This window comes from Malus sylvestris, chromosome 8, assembly GCF_916048215.2.
Source record: "Malus sylvestris chromosome 8, drMalSylv7.2, whole genome shotgun sequence".
Classification (NCBI taxonomy): domain Eukaryota; kingdom Viridiplantae; phylum Streptophyta; class Magnoliopsida; order Rosales; family Rosaceae; genus Malus; species Malus sylvestris.
Genome location: NC_062267.1, coordinates 10,070,470 through 10,089,581, shown reverse-complemented (window position 1 = coordinate 10,089,581; position 19,112 = coordinate 10,070,470). Strand labels below are relative to the sequence as shown.

Sequence of the window (19,112 nt, the reverse complement as noted above, 5' to 3'; positions counted from 1 at the left end):
GCAGGTTAATCAATAAAAAAATTTCTAAGAACTTGTTTGGATATGCTTTTAAAATAAATAAAAGTGCTTTTAGTGAAAATGTTTTTGGAGCCAATATTTAGTAAAAATACAAGTAAATTCTAGAAAATCATTAAAGTGTTTCTTAGAAGAAGCATAAAGAAAGTTCTTTTAGAACCCAAAAATATTTTCTCTAAAAACGTTTTCAGTCATTTTAAAAGCACATCCAAACGAGCCCTAATTCTTTAACAACATGCCAAACAATTATCCCACGTGTAGAGATCAGAGATTCATGTGCATAAAACAAGAAGAAAGTTCAAGCAAGCAAATTACATCTCTCTCGCGTTTCTATCTTCTTCTTCCTCATCACATTTTCCTTATTTGATTTTTGTTTTTCTTGTATGGAATGGAACTCTCTCGTCTCCGACTCCGTTACTGAATCCAAACAAGAAGCAAACACCTTTCACACATATCTGTCGTTCACCCACCAAACCCCATTTCGTCATCTCTCCTATATTAAGCCTTCATCCTTCACCACCCACTTCCACTGCAATCCAAAACCAGACAAAATCTAGAGAGAGAAAGCTTGAGACATAGATCGACAGTCGAGAGAGGGAGAGAGAGAGAGCGCTTTTCTTGTCCTTCCTATTTTTTTCTCTCTCTTTCCATTTCTAGCAGAAATAATCCATTGGGTTTTGACCCTTTGACCTATAAAGCTCTTCATTTCTCTCCCATTTTCCCAACCCACCTCTCTGAATCTATCATACGAAAAACCCACTTTTTCCTTTAGCTTTCTCGGCAACCAAACAGAAGAAAGGTGGTGGCTTTATTGATATGGCGGCGTTTGGAGCGAAATGGCAGGGTTTGAGATCCGTGGCAATGGTGATGTTTCACTTTGCGGCGGCTTTTGTGTTTGTTTCGGCGGAGAGAGGCCTGAGGCATGAAGGTTCGAGGTTCAACGGAACAGAGGGATCCGAATCTAATTACCTTCTCAAAGCTGTGAATTTCTTATGGCAATCCGAAAAATCGGGATATCATCATGTTTGGCCGGTAAACCCCACAAAACCTGTTTAACTCTATCTTTTGGTTGAATTTTCTATTTAATCTTGAAGTATACTTTACTTTCCAGCTGAAAATGGTTTCTGACAATAAAACCAGCTTTTTTATAATAAAAAAACGCTTCCTGACAATCAAAAAGCACTTTTTAATAAGTTTTTCTTATTTATTTTTTTTGGACAAGCAGTTTTGAATAAGTTTGAGTAGTGAAACTTAAAACATTTTGGTCATGAAGCACTTTTTAAGAAACGCTTCAAGCAGTTTTCAAGAATCACTGGCTTGTAATAAATTTTGAAAAAGAACTTTAACGAAAAGCACCCGGTAATGTTCACTTTAACGAAAAACTATATTTTTACACTAAAAAGTCAATCCTGGTACTATTCATTTTACCCTTTATTTTGTCCTCATTAGTTTTCCTATTTTTAAATGCGTTTAGAACTTCTAACAAAAATTCTTATGGCCAGAAGTACTTTTTAGAAAATGTCAGTTCAAATGGGCCGTAAGAATCTAAGATTACCCCTGATCCTGTTCCTTGTAAATAGATGTGGTAGATTGGTATAAGCCTGAATGCATGCATATCAACAAATACACATCATGTGGATAAATCATAAATATGTGTTAGTTGGGATTTTAAGGCAAAGCGGTGTTAAATTGGATACTTATTGCTAATTCCTCTGTTTTTATATGCTCGTAGAAAACTAACTATAAGAGGGTTGTAAATAATGGATTTTGTGAATTTTGGTTTATAGGAAATGAAATTTGGGTGGCAAATTATTGTGGGTTCTATTGTTGGATTCTGTGGAGCTGCTTTCGGGAGTGTAGGCGGTGTTGGTGGTGGTGGCATTTTCGTTCCTATGCTTAGCCTAATCATCGGGTTTGATCCGAAGTCAGCAACAGCTATATCGAAATGTAAGAAAAGCTCTTCTGGTGTTTTTGATAGGAAAGAAACTATGTATTGTTGAAATGGTAGTTATATAATACAGTGTATGTTGAACTGCTTCAGAAGCAACGCTAGCGGTATCATTGTTCAAATGTGCTGGCTGTGTGAACTGAATCAAGGTTTTTCTCATACTACTTGACTTTTTTTTTTTTTTTTTTTTTTATCACAGATCACTGTCAACTGATTTTAGTTCCTCGGTGTGACACCTGAAGTTCTTACGCTGTGTTAATTTGTCGTGGTAGTTTTAGTGGATAGGCTTTTAAGTCCTTTTCATGGTTGAGACCTATAAAATTGTTTTCTCAAACTACATTGATTTTTACATGGTGATTTCACTGTTATATTGAATTACTGACTGGAAGTTACATCATCGTGGATTCATTTTGCTTCGTTTCAGGTATGATCATGGGTGCAGCTGGCTCAACTGTCTACTATAATCTTAAGCTAAGGCATCCGACAATAAATATGCCCATTATTGACTATGATTTGGCTGTACTCATCCAACCGATGCTCATGCTGGGCATTAGTATCGGAGTGGCTTTCAACGTGATCTTTGCTGATTGGATGGTCACAGTTTTGCTGATTGTTCTCTTTATTGGTAATGGACCAATCATTACTTAGGTTCCACTTTCTTGGCCTTACGCTTGAATACTTCAAATGCTTACTATTGTCGTTTTCAGGTACATCAACAAAGGCGTTCTTCAAGGGTGTTGAAACATGGAAAAAGGAAACCATTATGAAGAAGGTAATGCTAAATTTCTGACTGTTATTACGATAATTCAAAGATCACGATAGATCATGTCACCTTAGTACGTATTATCTACCTCCATAGTTATATATGCCAATCAACAAGGCTTCAATTTAAATTTAGGGTTTTAAGTTGTTCTGAAATGCATATATTGCACTACTAAATGTTTTGCTAACCGTTGCTTTTTTTTTTTTTTTTTTTTTTTTTTTTTCTTTCTGGATTTTAGGACGCCGCTAGGCATTTGGAGTCAGCTGGTGAGTTTGTTCTACTGTTGCTCAAATGTTCTATAAAACATTAGAATTTTTTACTTGTAGTTGATTCCTACAATTACGCCATATATTTTCTTGTTTGGTCAGCCGCTGGTGAGAATGTGGCATACAAGCCTCTCCCAAGCGGCCCAGCGAATGAGCAGCAAAAGGAAACCAAGGAGCAGGAGGTGAGTGCACGCACAGTACTTGCACAGACACTGTTATAATTTTGATGGAGTTTCGAAGCTAAATCTTGATGACCATTTCAGGTCTCGGTTATTGAGAATGTTTGCTGGAAGGAGCTTGGACTTCTGGTTTTCGTCTGGGTTGCATTTCTTGCACTGCAAATTGCCAAGGTTTCCATCTCTTTACCTAGTCTATCAGAAATTTTTTATTGCAAATTCCTTTGATTATACGACATTGTGGAGCTAACGGGTGATTACCATCTGACTTTTCCACAGCAACACACAACTACTTGTTCTCCAGCATATTGGGTAGTGAATTTGTTACAGGTACTATGGTGTGAATGTATTTGTTTCTCTGCATGTTACCTGTAAAAATTCAATACCTGAACGGTCAGGAACGAGTCACTGTTTCCATGTTCTGCAGATCCCAGTTTCCCTTGGTGTATCTATGTACGAGGCAGTGAGCCTTTACCACGGACGGAGAGTAATAGCATCTAAGGGAGAGGAAGGGACAGATTGGAAAGTGCACCAGCTGGTTATCTACTGTCTCTTTGGTGTAATTGCAGGAATCGTAGGTGGGTTGCTTGGATTAGGTGGAGGATTTATCATGGGACCGCTGTTTTTGGAGCTTGGAATCCCCCCGCAGGTGAGTTTTGTGATTTTCCTTGACATGAACATGATCTTGAATAATGACACAGAATCTTTTTAACCGAGAGTTATTAAACAAAATAAAAGGCCATCATCAACGGTTTAGTTTGTTCTAAAACTTCTTGGTGATTACGTTGCAGGTCTCCAGTGCCACAGCCACATTTGCAATGACATTCTCGTCATCCATGTCCGTTGTAGAATACTACCTTCTAAAACGTTTTCCAGTTCCTTACGGTGAGTTTTATCAAAGCAACGCCAAGGATAGTTCGCTACAAAATTGTCATTCTTTATCCAGTTGTAGACAGATGGAGCTAGTAGTTCACAGTTCGTCTAAATTTGTATATTAACGCACATACATTCCAATCTTTCTGCAGCTGTCTACTTGACCGCGGTTGCCACTGTTGCAGCGTTGGTAGGACAGCACATTGTGAGAAGGCTGATTATACTATTCGGAAGGGCATCTCTGATCATATTCATTCTAGCCTTCACCATATTTGTCAGTGCAATCTCACTAGGTGAGTTTTTTTTCGTCGACAAACTTCACTTCAAGTTGAGTTAACACCCTGAATTCTGAGAGGTATTTGTTCTCTTTTGTTTTTGTTTTTTCAGGTGGAGTTGGGATATCGAACATGATCGGGAAGATTAACCGGAACGAATACATGGGTTTCGAAAACCTTTGCAAGTATGATGTATAAAATGTCTTCTTTTAAAGGGGAAAAAATTGCTAGGGTTCTCATAGATGAACTCTGTACTGTGTTCTGCTACTACTAGGTTCTGTTTTTTGTCAAAGTTTTTGTACTTACTAGGTCAAATTTGTGTTTTGCCCCAAAATTGTGGGTCAGTAATGTGTGAGCTAGTTACTACTTTTCTCTACTTTGTTAGATAGTTTTTTTTTTTTTAATTTTATACAACCGACATTGGGGAGGAAGAAGTTAAACCATCGAACACAGAACCTCGAATACATAGACAATTGCCTGCTGGTAGTTTATTTGAGCTACAAGGTTATTGTTTATGGTGAGAATCTTTTTATTTCTATACAACCGGTATTGCGAAGTGAGGAATCAAACCAACCTCGAGTACATACACAACTGCCTGCTCTTTGTTCACTTGAGCCACAAGATTCTTGCTTTGGATGAGAATCTTTTCATTTTTATACAACCGGTATTGCAGAGGGAGGAATCGAACCATCGAACACAAAACCTCGAACACATACACAACTGTTTGCTCTTAATTACTTAAGCTACGAGATTCTTGCTTCTGGTGGAATCTTTTGCACGTACGTAGTTGCCAATAAGATTGATTAGAAAATACGCAGCCTTTTTTGGACAGCTTGGGATAACATCATAACACTCAATCCTTGTCAGCAGCCAATCAGAGTGATAAGAACTAATATTACACTCCAAGGGTATATGATTGATTAATTAATCATATATCCTAACTCAAGAGAAACATCATATAATCATTTTAGTTGCATAAATTGAATGTTTCAACGTTATGAATTTGTAATTTGCTATCAAAGCTCTTCTACTATACATTGACGCATATTATTATACGACACTACGTTTTACGCGACTTAGATTTATCATCTAAATTTTTTTGATTTCATATCTAACTGGTTTGTTTGTTTTTTTTTTTCTTCTTCCGATTGTTGAGGTGGGGTTTGAAAAAATGAGGGGGAGAGGAGTGGTTGGCCACAATGGTGCTTGATTTTCACTAGTCATTCTCACATATCTAGTCATTAAATTCAACTATGTATGTCATACTCCTTTGGGATTTGGCTACAACACTTTTGAGTTCATTTAGAAATGCTTTTAAAATGATTGGAATCGCTTTTAGAGAATATGTTTTTGGATTTGAGTGCTCCAGGATTTACTTGCGTTTTTTACTAAGGATTTGTTTAAAAGATATTTTCACCAAAAATGATTTTAGTCATTTTAAAAACATTTCCAAACTAATTCCTTAGTACTTAGTATTACCATCATCTAACGGTTAGATGTAGTCTAGAATTTTCACAATTAGACATTGCAAAATAAGCCACTTTAATTTTGCGACTTTCTTTCAATACAACAAAACTGCCAAACTTGCAAGGTCTGCCAAATTAATTACGAAATTGCAAGTTGGGGATATATGGGAGGCAGATTGTCCGCCCTCTTGTTTGGATGCTCTTTCCATCTTTTCTTATTTGTGATGTCACGGTTAAGCCACATCAATATTTTATATTCTTATTACTTTTTGTCTTATTATATCTATAAAAAAAATATAAAATGTTGATGTAGCTTAACCTGACCGCACAAAATAGGACGGGATAAGAAGGGCACCCAAACAAGAGGGCAAACAATCTGCCTCCGAATGTATGACTCGCGAGGGATTCTTGAATTGAACCTCGAAAGTTATGTCAATTACACCTTGTAGTTCAGGGAGCTTACCTTGTAGCTCAGGGAGCTTGTAACCTAAATTCCATCTTATTTTTGTGAATGACGATTTCGATACCAATATTTTATGCTGATATATAATGTGGTTCAATTAATCCGCACCTTTTTAGCATAAAATATCATTGCATATATAAAAAAAAAAATATCTCTACACTAGAGATCCGATCTGAGATCCCCCAAAATTGCTTGATGCTTGTACATAATGTGGTTCAATTAATCCTCACCTTTAGCGTAAAATATCATTGCATATATAAAAAATATATATAAATATATTTATCTCTACAGAAGAGATTTGATCCGAGATTCCCCAAAGTTGCTTGAGGAAGACTTTTCAGTGTGCCTAGAATACGAGCACATATGTCATATATCATAATACAAATGGAGGAGCGTTTAAAATTAAAAATTCTCTATTTATATGTTAACATAAGATGCACCGTCTTAGATTTTGGACACACTAATAATCTCTCAGTACGTTGAAGTCAAAAAGGATTTGGTTCGATTCCCTAGTCCAAGCGACACGTCGTCAAACGTTCGTGGAAATTGCCACGTTTTGCCAAATTTTCAAACCCAGGCCCAAACCTGAAAAACAAAAATTAAAACAAAAAAAAATAAAAAGACGTTCCAGTGGCCAAAATTTCCAATTGGAAAGGTGGAAGGTGGAACTCGGAAGCCCTAGCTCGTCCTCAAAGTTTGTCACTTTCTTCTGCGGCGATCGAATTCCAAAGGGCGAAACATGGTGTTCTACTTCAAAGCTCGATCGGACGTCGGCGATTTCACCATTTTCATGGGCCTCGACAAGTTCGAGAACGAGGAGCTCATCAAATATGGCTTCCCCGAAGACATTTGGTAACTCCCTCCCCCAATTCTCTGTCACCAATTTTTCGGATTATCAATCCAATTCGCAATTTGTCCCAACTTTTCATTAGAAAGATAAAAAATTTGCAATTACATTTCTTGTCAAGTTTTGGAATTTTCTGGTCAAGAATCAAGAATTAACTCGAATTTGGGGATTAGATTGGGGGGGGGGGGTGGGATTACAATTTCCTCACAAATGAAGAAGCAGATTATGTAGCTTGAATGTTTGGAGCTTGCTTAATGTAATCAGTGACAGAATCAAGATGATCGTTCTTTCCGGTATAAATAGTATATCTGTTCCTTCTACCAGGAGGGGGGAGGGGTGGCGATGATTGAGATTGTTTGTGCAGTTCACGTAACCGTTGACCGATCACGTAATCGTTGACCGTTCACGTAATCTTTGATCGCTTGCCAATTGATACTGAGCAGCTTAACGACTGAATTGATCCTCTTTCACATTGTTTCAGCTTTGTGATTCCGTGTTTCCTTAACTGCATAAGCACTTTGAATGCGGCTGCTTATTATGTTGTTGAGGCACTTATATATAAGGATGAAATTTTTTTTTTTTCGTACTGCCATGTAATTGTTAATGTTTAAGAAATGCATGTTTAGCGGTTTTCGAGTAATTGCTTGTTTAGTTTGGACCATGCTTGCACATTATTCTGCTTTTGATTGTCTGGACTTGTTATTAGTAACTCAACAACAATGAAAGAAAAGACTTGTTATTAGTAGGAAATTTGTGCTATGCAAGCTTAAAGATTTTCCTGATGGGATTTTCACGTTACAGGTTCCACGTGGATAAAATGTCGTCTGCCCATGTTTATGTTAGATTGCACAAAGGACAGACCATTGACAATATAAGTGAAGGATTACTGGAGGATTGCGCTCAACTTGTCAAAGCAAATTCCATCCAAGGCATTATCTAAACAGATTCTTATGTTTAGAGTAATTTGGTTCCACTTTTTAATTTCATCTACGTCTCTTAAAAGGGTTTCATATTTCTGGTCTTATTTAGGATACTGCAGTGGTGCCGTGTTCTAATGATGTATTATTTTGCAGGCAACAAGGTGAACAATGTTGATGTTGTTTACACTCCCTGGTCCAATTTGAAGAAAACTGCCTCCATGGATGTTGGTCAAGTTGGTTTCTACAATTCAAAGATGGTGAGGTTCTACAATATATACATATTATTTTGCGGAATCAAGCCATGCCATGTAGTTTGTATTTTCATTGGGTTCAACATGTACGGAGATACTGATCATTGTCTAACTTTGACACTTTGTTAAGGTTCGAACTGTGAGAGTGGAGAAACGGATCAACGAGGTAGTTAATAGATTGAACAGGACAAAAGTGGAAAGGAAGCCTGATTTGAAAGGTAAAGTTTTAGTCTCAGCTTCATTTTAGTTTGTCTACAATAAAAATGTCGTACCCAGTGCACAAGGCTCCCGCTTTACGTAAGGTCTGGGAGAGGTGAATGTCGGCTAGCCTTACCCCCATTTATGGAGAGGCTGCTCCCAAGTCTCGAACCCGAGACCTACCGCTCATGAGCGAAGGCACTTGCCATCGCACCAAGTACGACCTCTTTAGTTTGTCTACAATATGGCTCTAAAAATCTAATCTTGAAAAGCAGTACTCATATTGCTCTTTATGGAGGAAAGTTGACACTTGGTCTACTATTTCTTATGTATCTTTTGTATTTATGGATATAGTAAGTGATAGTGGACTTCAAATGCTATCCTTATCTATTTCTGGTGCAATGGAGTGATAGCTAACGTGCAAAAAATGTAACTGCAGCTGAGCGAGAAGCGGTTAATGCAGCAGAAAGAGCTGAGAGAAAGCAGTTCCTGAGGGACAAGGTAAGTTCCACCTCCTGTCTTGGCCAATATTTTTGCTCTTGACTTGCACTTAGCTGAACGGGTTTTGGATTTTGTAATGGTTAACTGAATCTTGAACTTAGTAAGAGTACTAGAACTTGTTTTTGATCAACTCATATTGCATCTAGGCTGTATCTTGCATTGTTGTAATGTAATATATCATATTCTTGTGTTGAACAAAACAATTTAATTTTTAATGAAACTATTTTGCAGAAACGACGCGAGGAGATGGAAAGACTTGAGAAGGAGAGACAGTTAGAACTAAGGAGCTACAAAGGTTTGATGAATTCTGAAAATATGACATCTAACAAACAAATTGCATCAGCAAACAAGTCATTGCAGGAACTGGAAGAGGACTTCATGTAATGATATCATTGTCTACAGGTTGGGCAAGATGGCTGCTATGTGCTGCCCAGGAAGAAAAGAGTTTTTCATTCAGTTTGTGAGTTAGTCCTAAAATTTGCATCCGTTCATGAAATATAAAATGTCCTAAACCTTTTATTTCGTTGACGACGATAAGAAAAAGAGAAAAAGCAAAAAACGGAGGGAGAAAACAAATTGGGTTTATGGGTGAGGGTTGGGTCGGGGAGTATCTCTTTCTTGTTACTGCATGTTGTCTGTGTATCATAATGGTGATACACAAAAATTAAACTTCATTCAAGATGATGAATGATTTACTTGCAAAAGGATTTACATCATTTTAAAACCCTTATTTAGTTATTTATATTTGCAGTTTGTGAATGATTTACTACCAAGCACACACACGCACCGCACGCGCACACGCACGCGCACACAGAGGAAAAAGAGAGAGGGGAAGGGAGTTAACAAAATAATATTGCTAGCTTAAGAGAGTAAAATGAATGACAGGGAACCCTAATATTTGTATGCTTGTGTTTGTATCTTTACATGCAAGTTATTTAGTGCAAATGTATGTCGTGTTTGTGTGCAGCTGGATTTATGCGAATCTTATTCGGATGTTCTTAATTGATTCCCCGTTTCTGGGATTATCTGTAAACATGTGGTCCATACCGCTCTATCCCGAATTTAGTACCAATTGATTCCATGTTTGAGGAGCATTTATATTCAAATTGTTAGACCTCCTTGGATTGATTTGGAATTTACGATGGTGATGAAACTCTTGATTTCGTTTGTAGAAATGTTTCAAGGCATAAGCTTTAGCGGATCTCGTGTTGGAAGATGAATTCGTTTTCGACTCGGTTTTGGTCTGATTAGGTGAGTAAGAAAAAGACCAAGTGCTTATAATGTTGAAGCAAATTTCCCGACAGATTCGGGTTGAATGCGTTTAGGGTTCAAATCCAATGAAACTTAGTCCTGCATAGCATAGAAATGTAGTCGGCATCGACTTACAAGTTACAACCATATACAAATGTGGACGATGGGAGAGGGAAGGTTGCTTTGTTCTTGCTGCGTGAACTCAAACGCATTTATAGATAGATGAATTTTGTCACAACTATCGTGCTGGCGGTCCAGCATTCGAAATTCAAATACATGCATCATTTAAACTCTGAACTAATTTTATCGATTTCTATTGTTATGGACTAAAACGAAAGATTATACCAATTTCAAGACTATTTTAAGATAAAAGCCCAAAAAAAAAAGGCAAGATTTTAACGTGTGAGAGATTAGTACGCCAGAAAAAAGGAAGATTTTAACGTGGGAGAGGTTAATGCGAGGACGTGCTGAACATTTAGAACGGTGTTCGTCACCTCACGTACTCACGTGTGATCTTCAAGCATTTGATCGGAGCAGAATCTAAAGCTTAACTGCAGTACAGCAGGGGATTAGATGCCCATCTCTCTCTCCAGCCTTTGACCCTGGTGGGTCCCAACTCTCCTATATGCTTACGTGGCAGAAAACTGGAGCATCTCGGAGCAGAGAACTGGGCGACAAACAAGCCATAAGTAAAGCCCACTTAAAAACTACTTAAACCGAAAACCAACTGAAGAAGCCCAAACGACGCTGAAAGTATCCCCCTCCAAAACCCTAGAATCCCTCTCTCTCTCCTCTTTTCCCTCTCGCTGTTCGGGAGCGAAACCACAGTTTCACAGTCATTCTCTCTTTCTCTCTCCTCTTAACAATGGCGACGCCTTCTTTGGACGAAGAAACCTCGAAGAAAGTGATCCGCCAGGTTCGGTGTTCAAACGCTCCCAAATTTTGATCGATTTTATTCGAGTTTATCAAATTTCAGAATGTTATTTTTTTTTGTAATTTTCAGGTCGAGTTTTACTTCAGCGACAGCAATCTCCCGAGGGACGATTTTCTCAGTAAAACGATTGGCGAAAGCGAAGATGGACGTATCCTTTATCAAATTTATGTTTTTCAAGTCTTAAGTAAATTAATTTTTTGTAATTTTTGTTTAAGGTTTGGATTTCTGGGTTTTGAATTGACCTTGAATTTGACCGTTAGTGGTTAGCTTGGCTCTGATATGCTCGTTTAGTCGGATGAGAAATCATCTCAATTTGGGGGATGTGAAGCCGGACAGTGTCCCCGAAGCTACCATAAAGGCCGTTGCCGAAACGCTTCGACTATCTGCCACTCTAAAACTTTCGGAAGACGGTGAGCTCCCTGTTCGTAATCACTAGAATGCAAGTAGGAGAGTAAATTTTTAACTGAAATGCTGCTTTATGTTAACAAAATTTGTTTCTGTTCGATGACGAATAAATCGTATTATGTGTTTTTATGTGTTTTAGGGACAAAGGTTGGTAGGGCTAATGAAATGCTGAAGCCGGAGGAGGTGATAGAGCAGGTTGACATAAGAACAGTAGCTGCTTCGCCTTTTGCGTTTGATGTGAAGCTTGAAGATGTCGAAACTTTTTTTAGACAATTTGCCAAGGTATTGGTTGCTGCACCATCATTAAGTGGCATTGAATTACTGTTGCTTACTATCTTTTCGTATTTCAGTATTTTGTAAAAAGATTTGCGCTTTCTATTAATGTTGCATTTGTAAGAATTTGTTCTCAATTGCTTCAGGTTAACAGCGTGAGGCTGCCTCGCCATGTTGCTGACAAAAAGCTACTCTGTGGCACTGCTTTGGTTGAGTTTTCAACTGAGGAAGAAGCCAATAAGATTTTGGAGCAACCTTTGGAATGTGCAGGTGTTAAGTTAGAACTGAAGCCGAAGTAAGTTTCACTTCTTGCATACCTTTGTCATACAGAAAATCTGTTTTTTTTTTTTTGTCAATTTTGTTTAATTAGGTTATGACAATACAAAAAGGCATTGGCAGGTCATTGAAATAAAACAAATCTGGTTCTTTTATAATGTAATTTTCTCCTCTGTCAACTTGTTTTCGTTTGATACGAAATGCAGCTTAACAAATAATTTTTTTTGTATTTGTTATGATTCTGTATTTTTTGTTCTTACGAGTCCTTGTTTGTATATCTGCATGTTCTAATAGAGTATGTGTGATTCAGGAGGGATTTTGATGCCGATAGAGAAAGAGAGGTAAAGGAATATGAGGCCCGACCTGTTACAAGTACAAAGGGCAAGAATAACCCAAAAGCTGAAGCTGAGTAAGTGGATACACTTATTTGATTTCCATATTTTTCTTCTTTGGGTGTTTAAACCTGATTAACTTCTCTTATGATGTTACAGCTACCCTAAAGGCTTGATTGTTGCATTCACGTTAAAGAGCTTGTCCGGCAAAGGTCCTGCAGTGGTTAGTGGTACGCCTGACAATGCTAATGGTAGTACAAATGGTACTAGTGAAGAAACAGAAAATAAGGCGTCAGAAGATGTTAAAGTAGCTAATGAAGATGTAGAAGTTTCTGGGGAGGATGCTAAGGATAAGGAAAATTCTGATGAGAAAAATAGTTTGGATGACGTGAAGGAAACTGGAGATGGGGAAAAGTCTTCAGAAGGTTCCGTTCCAAAGGGTGGAGAGAAGGAAGAAAGATTGAATGCTGCCGCATACAAAGATAACATGGATGTTGTTTTGCGTGAGGATTTGAAGGCTGTCTTTGAAAAGTTTGGCACCGTAAAGGTATCACAATTATTCTCATACTTTATGGCTTGGATTTCTCTATGCAGTGCGTTATTAATTACAGTACTCTTTAACAATTTGTAGGTAGATTCTTTGCCTTCATCATGGTTGAGTGTATTCTGGTGATTTGTTCTGACATTTTCACACCCGTTTCTGTCATGTGAAGTACATTGATTTCAAGATCGGAGAAGAATCAGGATACATTCGGTTTGAAGAACCTGAAGCAGCTCAGAAAGCACGTGCAGCTGCAGTCTTTACCGAGCAAGGAGGTCTGGCTGTGAAGAATTTCATCGCTACTTTGGAACCAGTCAGTGGTAAGCAGCAACTTTCACCTTTATTTCATTTGTAGTGGTTATATCCTGGAGCTTGATGCGTCATGAATACTAGTTTCCTCCTCTTGTATTGAATGTTGTTCTGCTTGCCAATCTTTCAGGTGAGGCGGAAAAGGAGTACTGGAGCCTCTTCCGTGGCAACCAAGAAAAATTCCGCGATAGTAAGAACCACCGTGGAGGAAGGTTAGTTTTAAATTCTACACACCCCTATCAGCGCCATAGTTTTCTCCCCGGATCATGAGTTCCCATTTCTTATGTTTTGCGATTTATGTTTGTGCTTACCAGGGGAGGCAAGCACCATCGAGGCGGGTGGAAAGGCCGCTCAAGAGACAATGATAAATCCGGTGGTCGCCCCAGTAAAGTCCGCAAATTTTGATCTACACGAGAGCCATCCCCTCGATCATGTTTTCGGATCAATATTCTGCAATACGTTTTCGACAGAGGCTGGTCTCTCTTAGCTATAAAAAAGCTTGGTAATTTTTGCTTCGTTTCAAACAGTAATATTGTTGTTCTAGTACTTGTCCGTGTAACACGAATAATATAATTTTATAGTTTATTTTCCTCTAACCTTTCTTGATTTCTCTATAAACTAATAATTACCTATATTTGAAGGTCTGGCTAGTTTTATGGATGGCCTTGAAATTCTCAGAAAATCTTATTAGTGACTCTGGTGAATTATTAAAAAAAAATTAGGGCCTGTTGGGTATCACGTAGAGTACCAAATTGGTCCTAAAGGATTTTTGAGTTTTGTTTTCGACCTTCCCCATGTTATAATTTAGGGGCTTTTAACGAAAAGTCTGCGGTACTGTTTACTTTAACAAAAAATCACATTTTTACACCAAAAAAATCAAATCTAGTACTATTCACTTTACTTTTTATTTTGTCTTTATCGTTAAAACTTAAAGTTTTTAAGCATTTTTCATTAGTTTTCTTTATAATTTATATGCATTCATATCAAATTTTGGGTTCATAAGAAATATTCAAGCCAAATTAAAAGTTATTCAAGGATTATAAGGGTATTAAGGGCTAGTTTGGTATTGTGATGTTTTTTAAAAAAAATTGATTCTACTATGAGAATAAACAGTTGTAAAATAAAGTTGTTAAGTGTTTGGTAAACATATTTTTTGTAAAAGTACTTTTAATTTAAAAAAAAAGCAATGTCGAGTGTTTGATGAACTTTTAAATAAATTGCTTTGAATATGTTAAATAACTAAAAATGATATAGTACTTAATATAGTATAATAATTGTCAAAGTTAATAATGTAGTGGTAAAGATTGTAATTTTGTAAAACATGTGGGAGCATACTTGTCATTTAAAAAGTTCAATAAATAAGCATTGACTACTATGCTTTGAAAAAAATAAAAAAAACCATGATAGGTTCTGCTTCTATTTTTCTATGATTTTCTTTTTTCATTGATAGTGGTTAAATTTTTATTTTTTATTATTTTTTGGTTTTGTTTTACCAAATACATTTAATGTTCTAGATTATATAATAAGTTTTTTTTTTAAAGCACCACAATCTCAAACCAACCCTAAGTTAATGAATCATACAATGGAGTTTTGAAAGAGAGTAATTGAGCATAGACTCAACGGCGGAGCCACTAACAAGGCTAGGGTGGGCTCTAGCATAGGGAGAGTTTTAGTTGTTTAAAGTTAAAAATACTGATAATTTAAATTATTTTATTATTTTTAATTGTTAAAGCCCACCCGTAAAAGTTATGAACAAAATGACTACTTTTAAAAAAAGAGTTAATAAATATTAAATAAATTATTTACTTTAATCAATATCAAAATTTATTATTATTAAATTTCAAATTGCAAAGGCATACTGACACACACATCCCATTAAATCATTTTATTTGATTAGTTTCTAGGGTCCTAGGGAGTAGTATAGTGATTAGATTAGGTTTTCTAGGATAGCCAACCGGTTTTAAAAAGTACATTTATTATTTTATTATTTTAGGTTTCCTAGGAGTTGTACTAATTTATTATTATATTTCAACTTTTAGGGTTTCTGTCATTTTTAGAAAAGCTTTCGTCCCATCTGTGTCGTCTCTACACACTGCAATTCACAGAAACCAAGCATACATTACAAGTGAGAAAACTGATTGATTTTTCTTATCAGGTAAGTTTTTAACCACTTTATTCTTATGTCTTGATGATTTTATTTGTTTATTGCTTTAATTTTAAGAATTCGTACTTTAAAATTTCGATTTCAAGTTTAATTTTTTTTTTCTGATAGTCTAATAGATTTCTTAGAAATATAATTTATTATATAAACTTGCATTATTGTTGTTCAATTTGTTAGGTTAACCTTCAATGAAGAGATTAAGAACTATTGATTCATTTTTCAAAAAAAGAGATGATGGTGATAAATTAGAGAGTGATATACCTTCTGCATCTAATGATAACGCACCAATATCAACTGAGCAACCTTATGATTCTCACCAGACATCTAATATAATTGAACCTCAAGAAAAAGTTTTTGATGATGCTTCTTTGGAATTGGAACGAGACCCGGGGAAACGGATTCAAATACATGAGCATCCTATTAATCAACAAGATGAAGTTCGACGTGCTTATATCAAAGGTGGTCCTTACCAACTGAAATTTCTTGAGTATCCTAGGTCTCGGTTTGGATCACAATATCGTCGATTTCAGTATTCTTGGTTTTCACAATTTCCATGGTTAGAATATTCTCCGACAACAGATAGAGTATATTGTTTCCCATGCTTTCTTTTTGGGACTGGTCCAGCAAGTCGTCCGACACTAACTGTTGATGGGTTTAACAATTGGAAAATAGTTAACGACGGAAAGAATTTTATATTTCTTTCTCATATTGGAGGTTCATCTTCATTACATAATACTTGTGTTTCACGTGTGGAGGAATTGATGAATCCATCTCAGCATGTTGACAAGGTTATTAATCGACAATCAAAAGAAGAAATTTTGAAGAATCGGTTGCGACTCAAGGCTACAATTGAGTGTGTTCGATGGCTTACATTTCAAGCATGTCCTTTTAGAGGACATGATGAATCAATGGGTTTGAAAAATCGTGGGAATTTTATTGAATTGGTAAAGCATACAGCCAAGTTTAATGATAAGGTGGCTGCAGTTGCTTTAGAAAATGCACCAAAAAATGCCAAATATTCCTCACCCATGATCCAAAAGGAGGATTTGAACATTCTCGCCAACATAGTACGAAGAAAAAATCGTGAAGAAGTCGGGGATGGTGTTTTTTGTATTCTTGTTGATGAAGCACATGATATTGCTCATAGAGAGCAAATGGCCATTATTTTAAGATTTGTTGATAATGATGATTTTCTACGAGAACGGTTTTTAGATATTGTGTGGGTTGAAGACACTACTGCAACAACACTTAATAGGGAGATAAAAAAAGTCTTTGCTTTCCATGAGTTGCCTATAAACAAGTTACGAGGTCAAGGCTACGATGGTGCGAGTAATATGCGAGGTCAGTGGAATGGGCTACAATCTTTATTTATTAAAGAGTGTTCATCTGCTTATTACGTGCATTGTTTTGCTCATCAATTGCAATTGGCATTAGTTGCAGCATCAAAAGAAGTAGCTGTTATCTGGTTATTCTTTTCAACATTAGGTTCAATTGTAAATGTTATTACTACTTCTCCAAAGCGTCATACTCAGCTGCAGGTTGCACACACAGTGAACATTGAAGAGTTGGTGGGTGCTGGTGAACTTGAGACGGGAAGAGGAGCTAATCAAATCGGTACTATACATCGACCTGGAGCTACTCGTTGGGGTTCTCATTATGATTCAGTGTGTGACTTGATACATATGTACGACGCGTCTTGTACAGTACTTGAGAACATAAAGAATGATAGATCTGCTACAAACTCTTTGCTTGGGGAAGCTACTGGTGCTTATAATGCAATCAGATCTTTTGAATTTACTTTCATCTTGCATCTATTGCATGAGATCATGGGAATCACTGATATCCTTTGTCGTGAACTGCAAAATAAGTCACAAGACATTTTGAATGCTATGAATCTAGTCACTACTACAAAAGATGTCTTCCAGAAGTTGCGATTGGATGGTTGGGCTACCTTTATTGATAAAGTGAGTTTATTCTGCAAAAAACATGACGTTGATATGCTCGATATGAATGCTCAATACAAAGTAGGAACTGGCCGTTCTTGTCAGCAAACAGATCATATTACATTTGAGCATCATTATCACATTGATATCTTCAATAATGCAATAGATTTTCAGTTGGCAGAGCTAAATAGGAGGTTTAGTGAGGAGGCAATGGAACTTCTTATTCTCAGTTCAGCTTTAGAACCAAGAGAAGCTTTTAAGGCGTTCAACATTGATCACATTTGCAAGCTTGCAAAGAAATTTTATTCTATGGATTTCACAGAAAAAGAGCTACATACGTTGAGATGTGAGTTGAAAATCTATGAATCAGACGTACCGCATCATCCTGTCTTTTAAAAAATGTCTACTACTTCGGAATTATGTTGGGGATTTGTTAAAACAAAGAGGTCTGAAAGGTACTATTTGATTGATAGGTTAATTCGACTTGTATTAACTCTTCCCGTTTCTACAGCAACTACTGAACGAGCTTTTTCAGCAATGAATCTTATTAAAACAAGACGTCGCAACAAGATGGAAAGTGAATTTCTAGCAGATTCAATGGTTGTGTACATTGAAAAAGAGCTTGCCGAAAAGATTGATTAAGAAGAAATAACGAAGGATTTCAATTCCATTAAGGATCGAAGAGCACAACTTGAATAGGTATTTTTTCTTTTATTTGTTAAGTTGTTATGACAAGATTGATGATGTATGTTTCTTTCTAGTACAAGTTGCAACTTCAAATGTTTTCTTTGTTAAATCTAGTTGAAACTTGCTTTATTCTAAATTTCTTACTTTAAATTATTGCTTTCAAGTTTGTCATTGTGTAACTTTATGTAAGTAACAAAAAAATTTAACCATTTGATCTCCTAGTAATAATTTTAGTTTAGTCCACCCACCAAATAATTCCTGGCTCCGCTATTGCATAGACTAAGGCAAAAGACATGAGTCTCAGACAATCAATTCAGATTCATGTTAGGGCATTTGAATATGGAGGAAATCTTATCTCTTTTTGTAATTAAATGAATTTAATGCAGATTATTAAAAGGAAAACTAATGAAAATAACTTGAAAAGTTTTAGTTTTAATAAAAAAACCATGTTATAAGTTTTGTTTAATGATTAGTACAAGACTCATATTAAAGTAGTCCAACTAAAAATGACCTAACTATAATAAATTATGATTTATCGATTTTACCCCTAACTTTTTTAGGTTGAGTTTCAGATTTTCGTCGTTAATGGAGTTCATTGTTGTTTTGTAGACCTTCTTCTTTTTCTTTGAAACAAAAATATAGATCCTCATGCTATTTAATTTATATTTTTTATTATTTCGTTGAAACGTGATCATCGTTATTATTTATAAAGTATTCGAGGTACTTTTTTCAATTTTTCTTTGTTAGTGGAGTTCATTGTTTGTTTTTTTAGAAAATAAATTTGAGATCTACATGTTATTCAATAATAACGACAGATCACTGTTTCTGGACTGTAAAAATAAATTTGAAAACTTTGAGTTTTAACGATAACGACAAAATAAAAGATAAAATAAATAGTATCAAAACTAATTTTTTAATGTAAACCTGCTCGACATTTAAATCTGCACCGTTGGTTTTTCGTTATTACAAAGTCCGGCATCCATTCATACATTTAAACTTGCTCGACCTTTAAATCTGCACCGCTGGTTCTATCAAACC

General features: G+C 36.2%; 4 protein-coding genes across 4 annotated transcripts; all 4 read left to right on the top strand.

The window, feature by feature from the left end:
- Positions 1-313: 313 nt before the first annotated feature.
- On the top strand, positions 314-4,692 carry LOC126633196 (sulfite exporter TauE/SafE family protein 3-like). The gene is made up of 12 exons (XM_050303767.1): positions 314-1,047; positions 1,803-1,962; positions 2,388-2,588; positions 2,671-2,735; positions 2,965-2,992; positions 3,095-3,174; positions 3,256-3,342; positions 3,448-3,498; positions 3,596-3,817; positions 3,960-4,053; positions 4,194-4,334; positions 4,429-4,692. Exons 1-12 carry the CDS (start codon positions 832-834, stop codon positions 4,512-4,514), a joined length of 1,431 nt encoding a protein of 476 aa, XP_050159724.1. The 5' UTR covers positions 314-831; the 3' UTR covers positions 4,515-4,692.
- Positions 4,693-6,843: 2,151 nt separating this feature from the next.
- Positions 6,844-9,686, top strand: LOC126632227 (uncharacterized). The gene is made up of 6 exons (XM_050302530.1): positions 6,844-7,097; positions 7,894-8,021; positions 8,166-8,269; positions 8,394-8,481; positions 8,901-8,962; positions 9,194-9,686. Exons 1-6 carry the CDS (start codon positions 6,985-6,987, stop codon positions 9,344-9,346), a joined length of 648 nt encoding a protein of 215 aa, XP_050158487.1. The 5' UTR covers positions 6,844-6,984; the 3' UTR covers positions 9,347-9,686.
- Positions 9,687-10,934: 1,248 nt separating this feature from the next.
- On the top strand, positions 10,935-13,879 carry LOC126632226 (la protein 1-like). Its single transcript, XM_050302529.1, has 10 exons — positions 10,935-11,129; positions 11,217-11,295; positions 11,408-11,557; positions 11,692-11,834; positions 11,972-12,120; positions 12,412-12,510; positions 12,593-12,980; positions 13,147-13,294; positions 13,414-13,495; positions 13,598-13,879. The coding sequence occupies exons 1-10, from the start codon at positions 11,079-11,081 to the stop codon at positions 13,686-13,688; spliced, it is 1,380 nt and encodes a 459-aa protein (XP_050158486.1). The 5' UTR covers positions 10,935-11,078; the 3' UTR covers positions 13,689-13,879.
- A 1,753-nt stretch (positions 13,880-15,632) lies between these two features.
- Positions 15,633-18,029, top strand: LOC126631338 (uncharacterized). Its single transcript, XM_050301500.1, has 2 exons — positions 15,633-17,733; positions 17,899-18,029. Exons 1-2 carry the CDS (start codon positions 15,633-15,635, stop codon positions 18,027-18,029), a joined length of 2,232 nt encoding a protein of 743 aa, XP_050157457.1.
- Positions 18,030-19,112: the final 1,083 nt, after the last annotated feature.

Excerpts from the sequence above, each read along its gene's own strand:
- LOC126631338 (XM_050301500.1), top strand. The coding sequence starts at position 15,633 with ATGAAGAGATTAAGAACTATTGATTCATTTTTCAAAAAAAGAGATGAT. Across the intron at positions 17,734-17,898 it reads AGAGCTACATACGTTGAGAT|CAACTACTGAACGAGCTTTT; the intron begins GTGAGTTGAAAA and ends CCGTTTCTACAG.
- LOC126632227 (XM_050302530.1), top strand. The coding sequence starts at position 6,985 with ATGGTGTTCTACTTCAAAGCTCGATCGGACGTCGGCGATTTCACCATT. Across the intron at positions 7,098-7,893 it reads GGCTTCCCCGAAGACATTTG|GTTCCACGTGGATAAAATGT; the intron begins GTAACTCCCTCC and ends TTCACGTTACAG. Across the intron at positions 8,022-8,165 it reads CAAAGCAAATTCCATCCAAG|GCAACAAGGTGAACAATGTT; the intron begins GCATTATCTAAA and ends ATTATTTTGCAG.
- LOC126632226 (XM_050302529.1), top strand. The coding sequence starts at position 11,079 with ATGGCGACGCCTTCTTTGGACGAAGAAACCTCGAAGAAAGTGATCCGC. Across the intron at positions 12,121-12,411 it reads AAGTTAGAACTGAAGCCGAA|GAGGGATTTTGATGCCGATA; the intron begins GTAAGTTTCACT and ends TGTGTGATTCAG. Across the intron at positions 13,295-13,413 it reads TACTTTGGAACCAGTCAGTG|GTGAGGCGGAAAAGGAGTAC; the intron begins GTAAGCAGCAAC and ends CCAATCTTTCAG.
- LOC126633196 (XM_050303767.1), top strand. The coding sequence starts at position 832 with ATGGCGGCGTTTGGAGCGAAATGGCAGGGTTTGAGATCCGTGGCAATG. Across the intron at positions 1,048-1,802 it reads GATATCATCATGTTTGGCCG|GAAATGAAATTTGGGTGGCA; the intron begins GTAAACCCCACA and ends TTTGGTTTATAG. Across the intron at positions 4,335-4,428 it reads TGTCAGTGCAATCTCACTAG|GTGGAGTTGGGATATCGAAC; the intron begins GTGAGTTTTTTT and ends TTGTTTTTTCAG.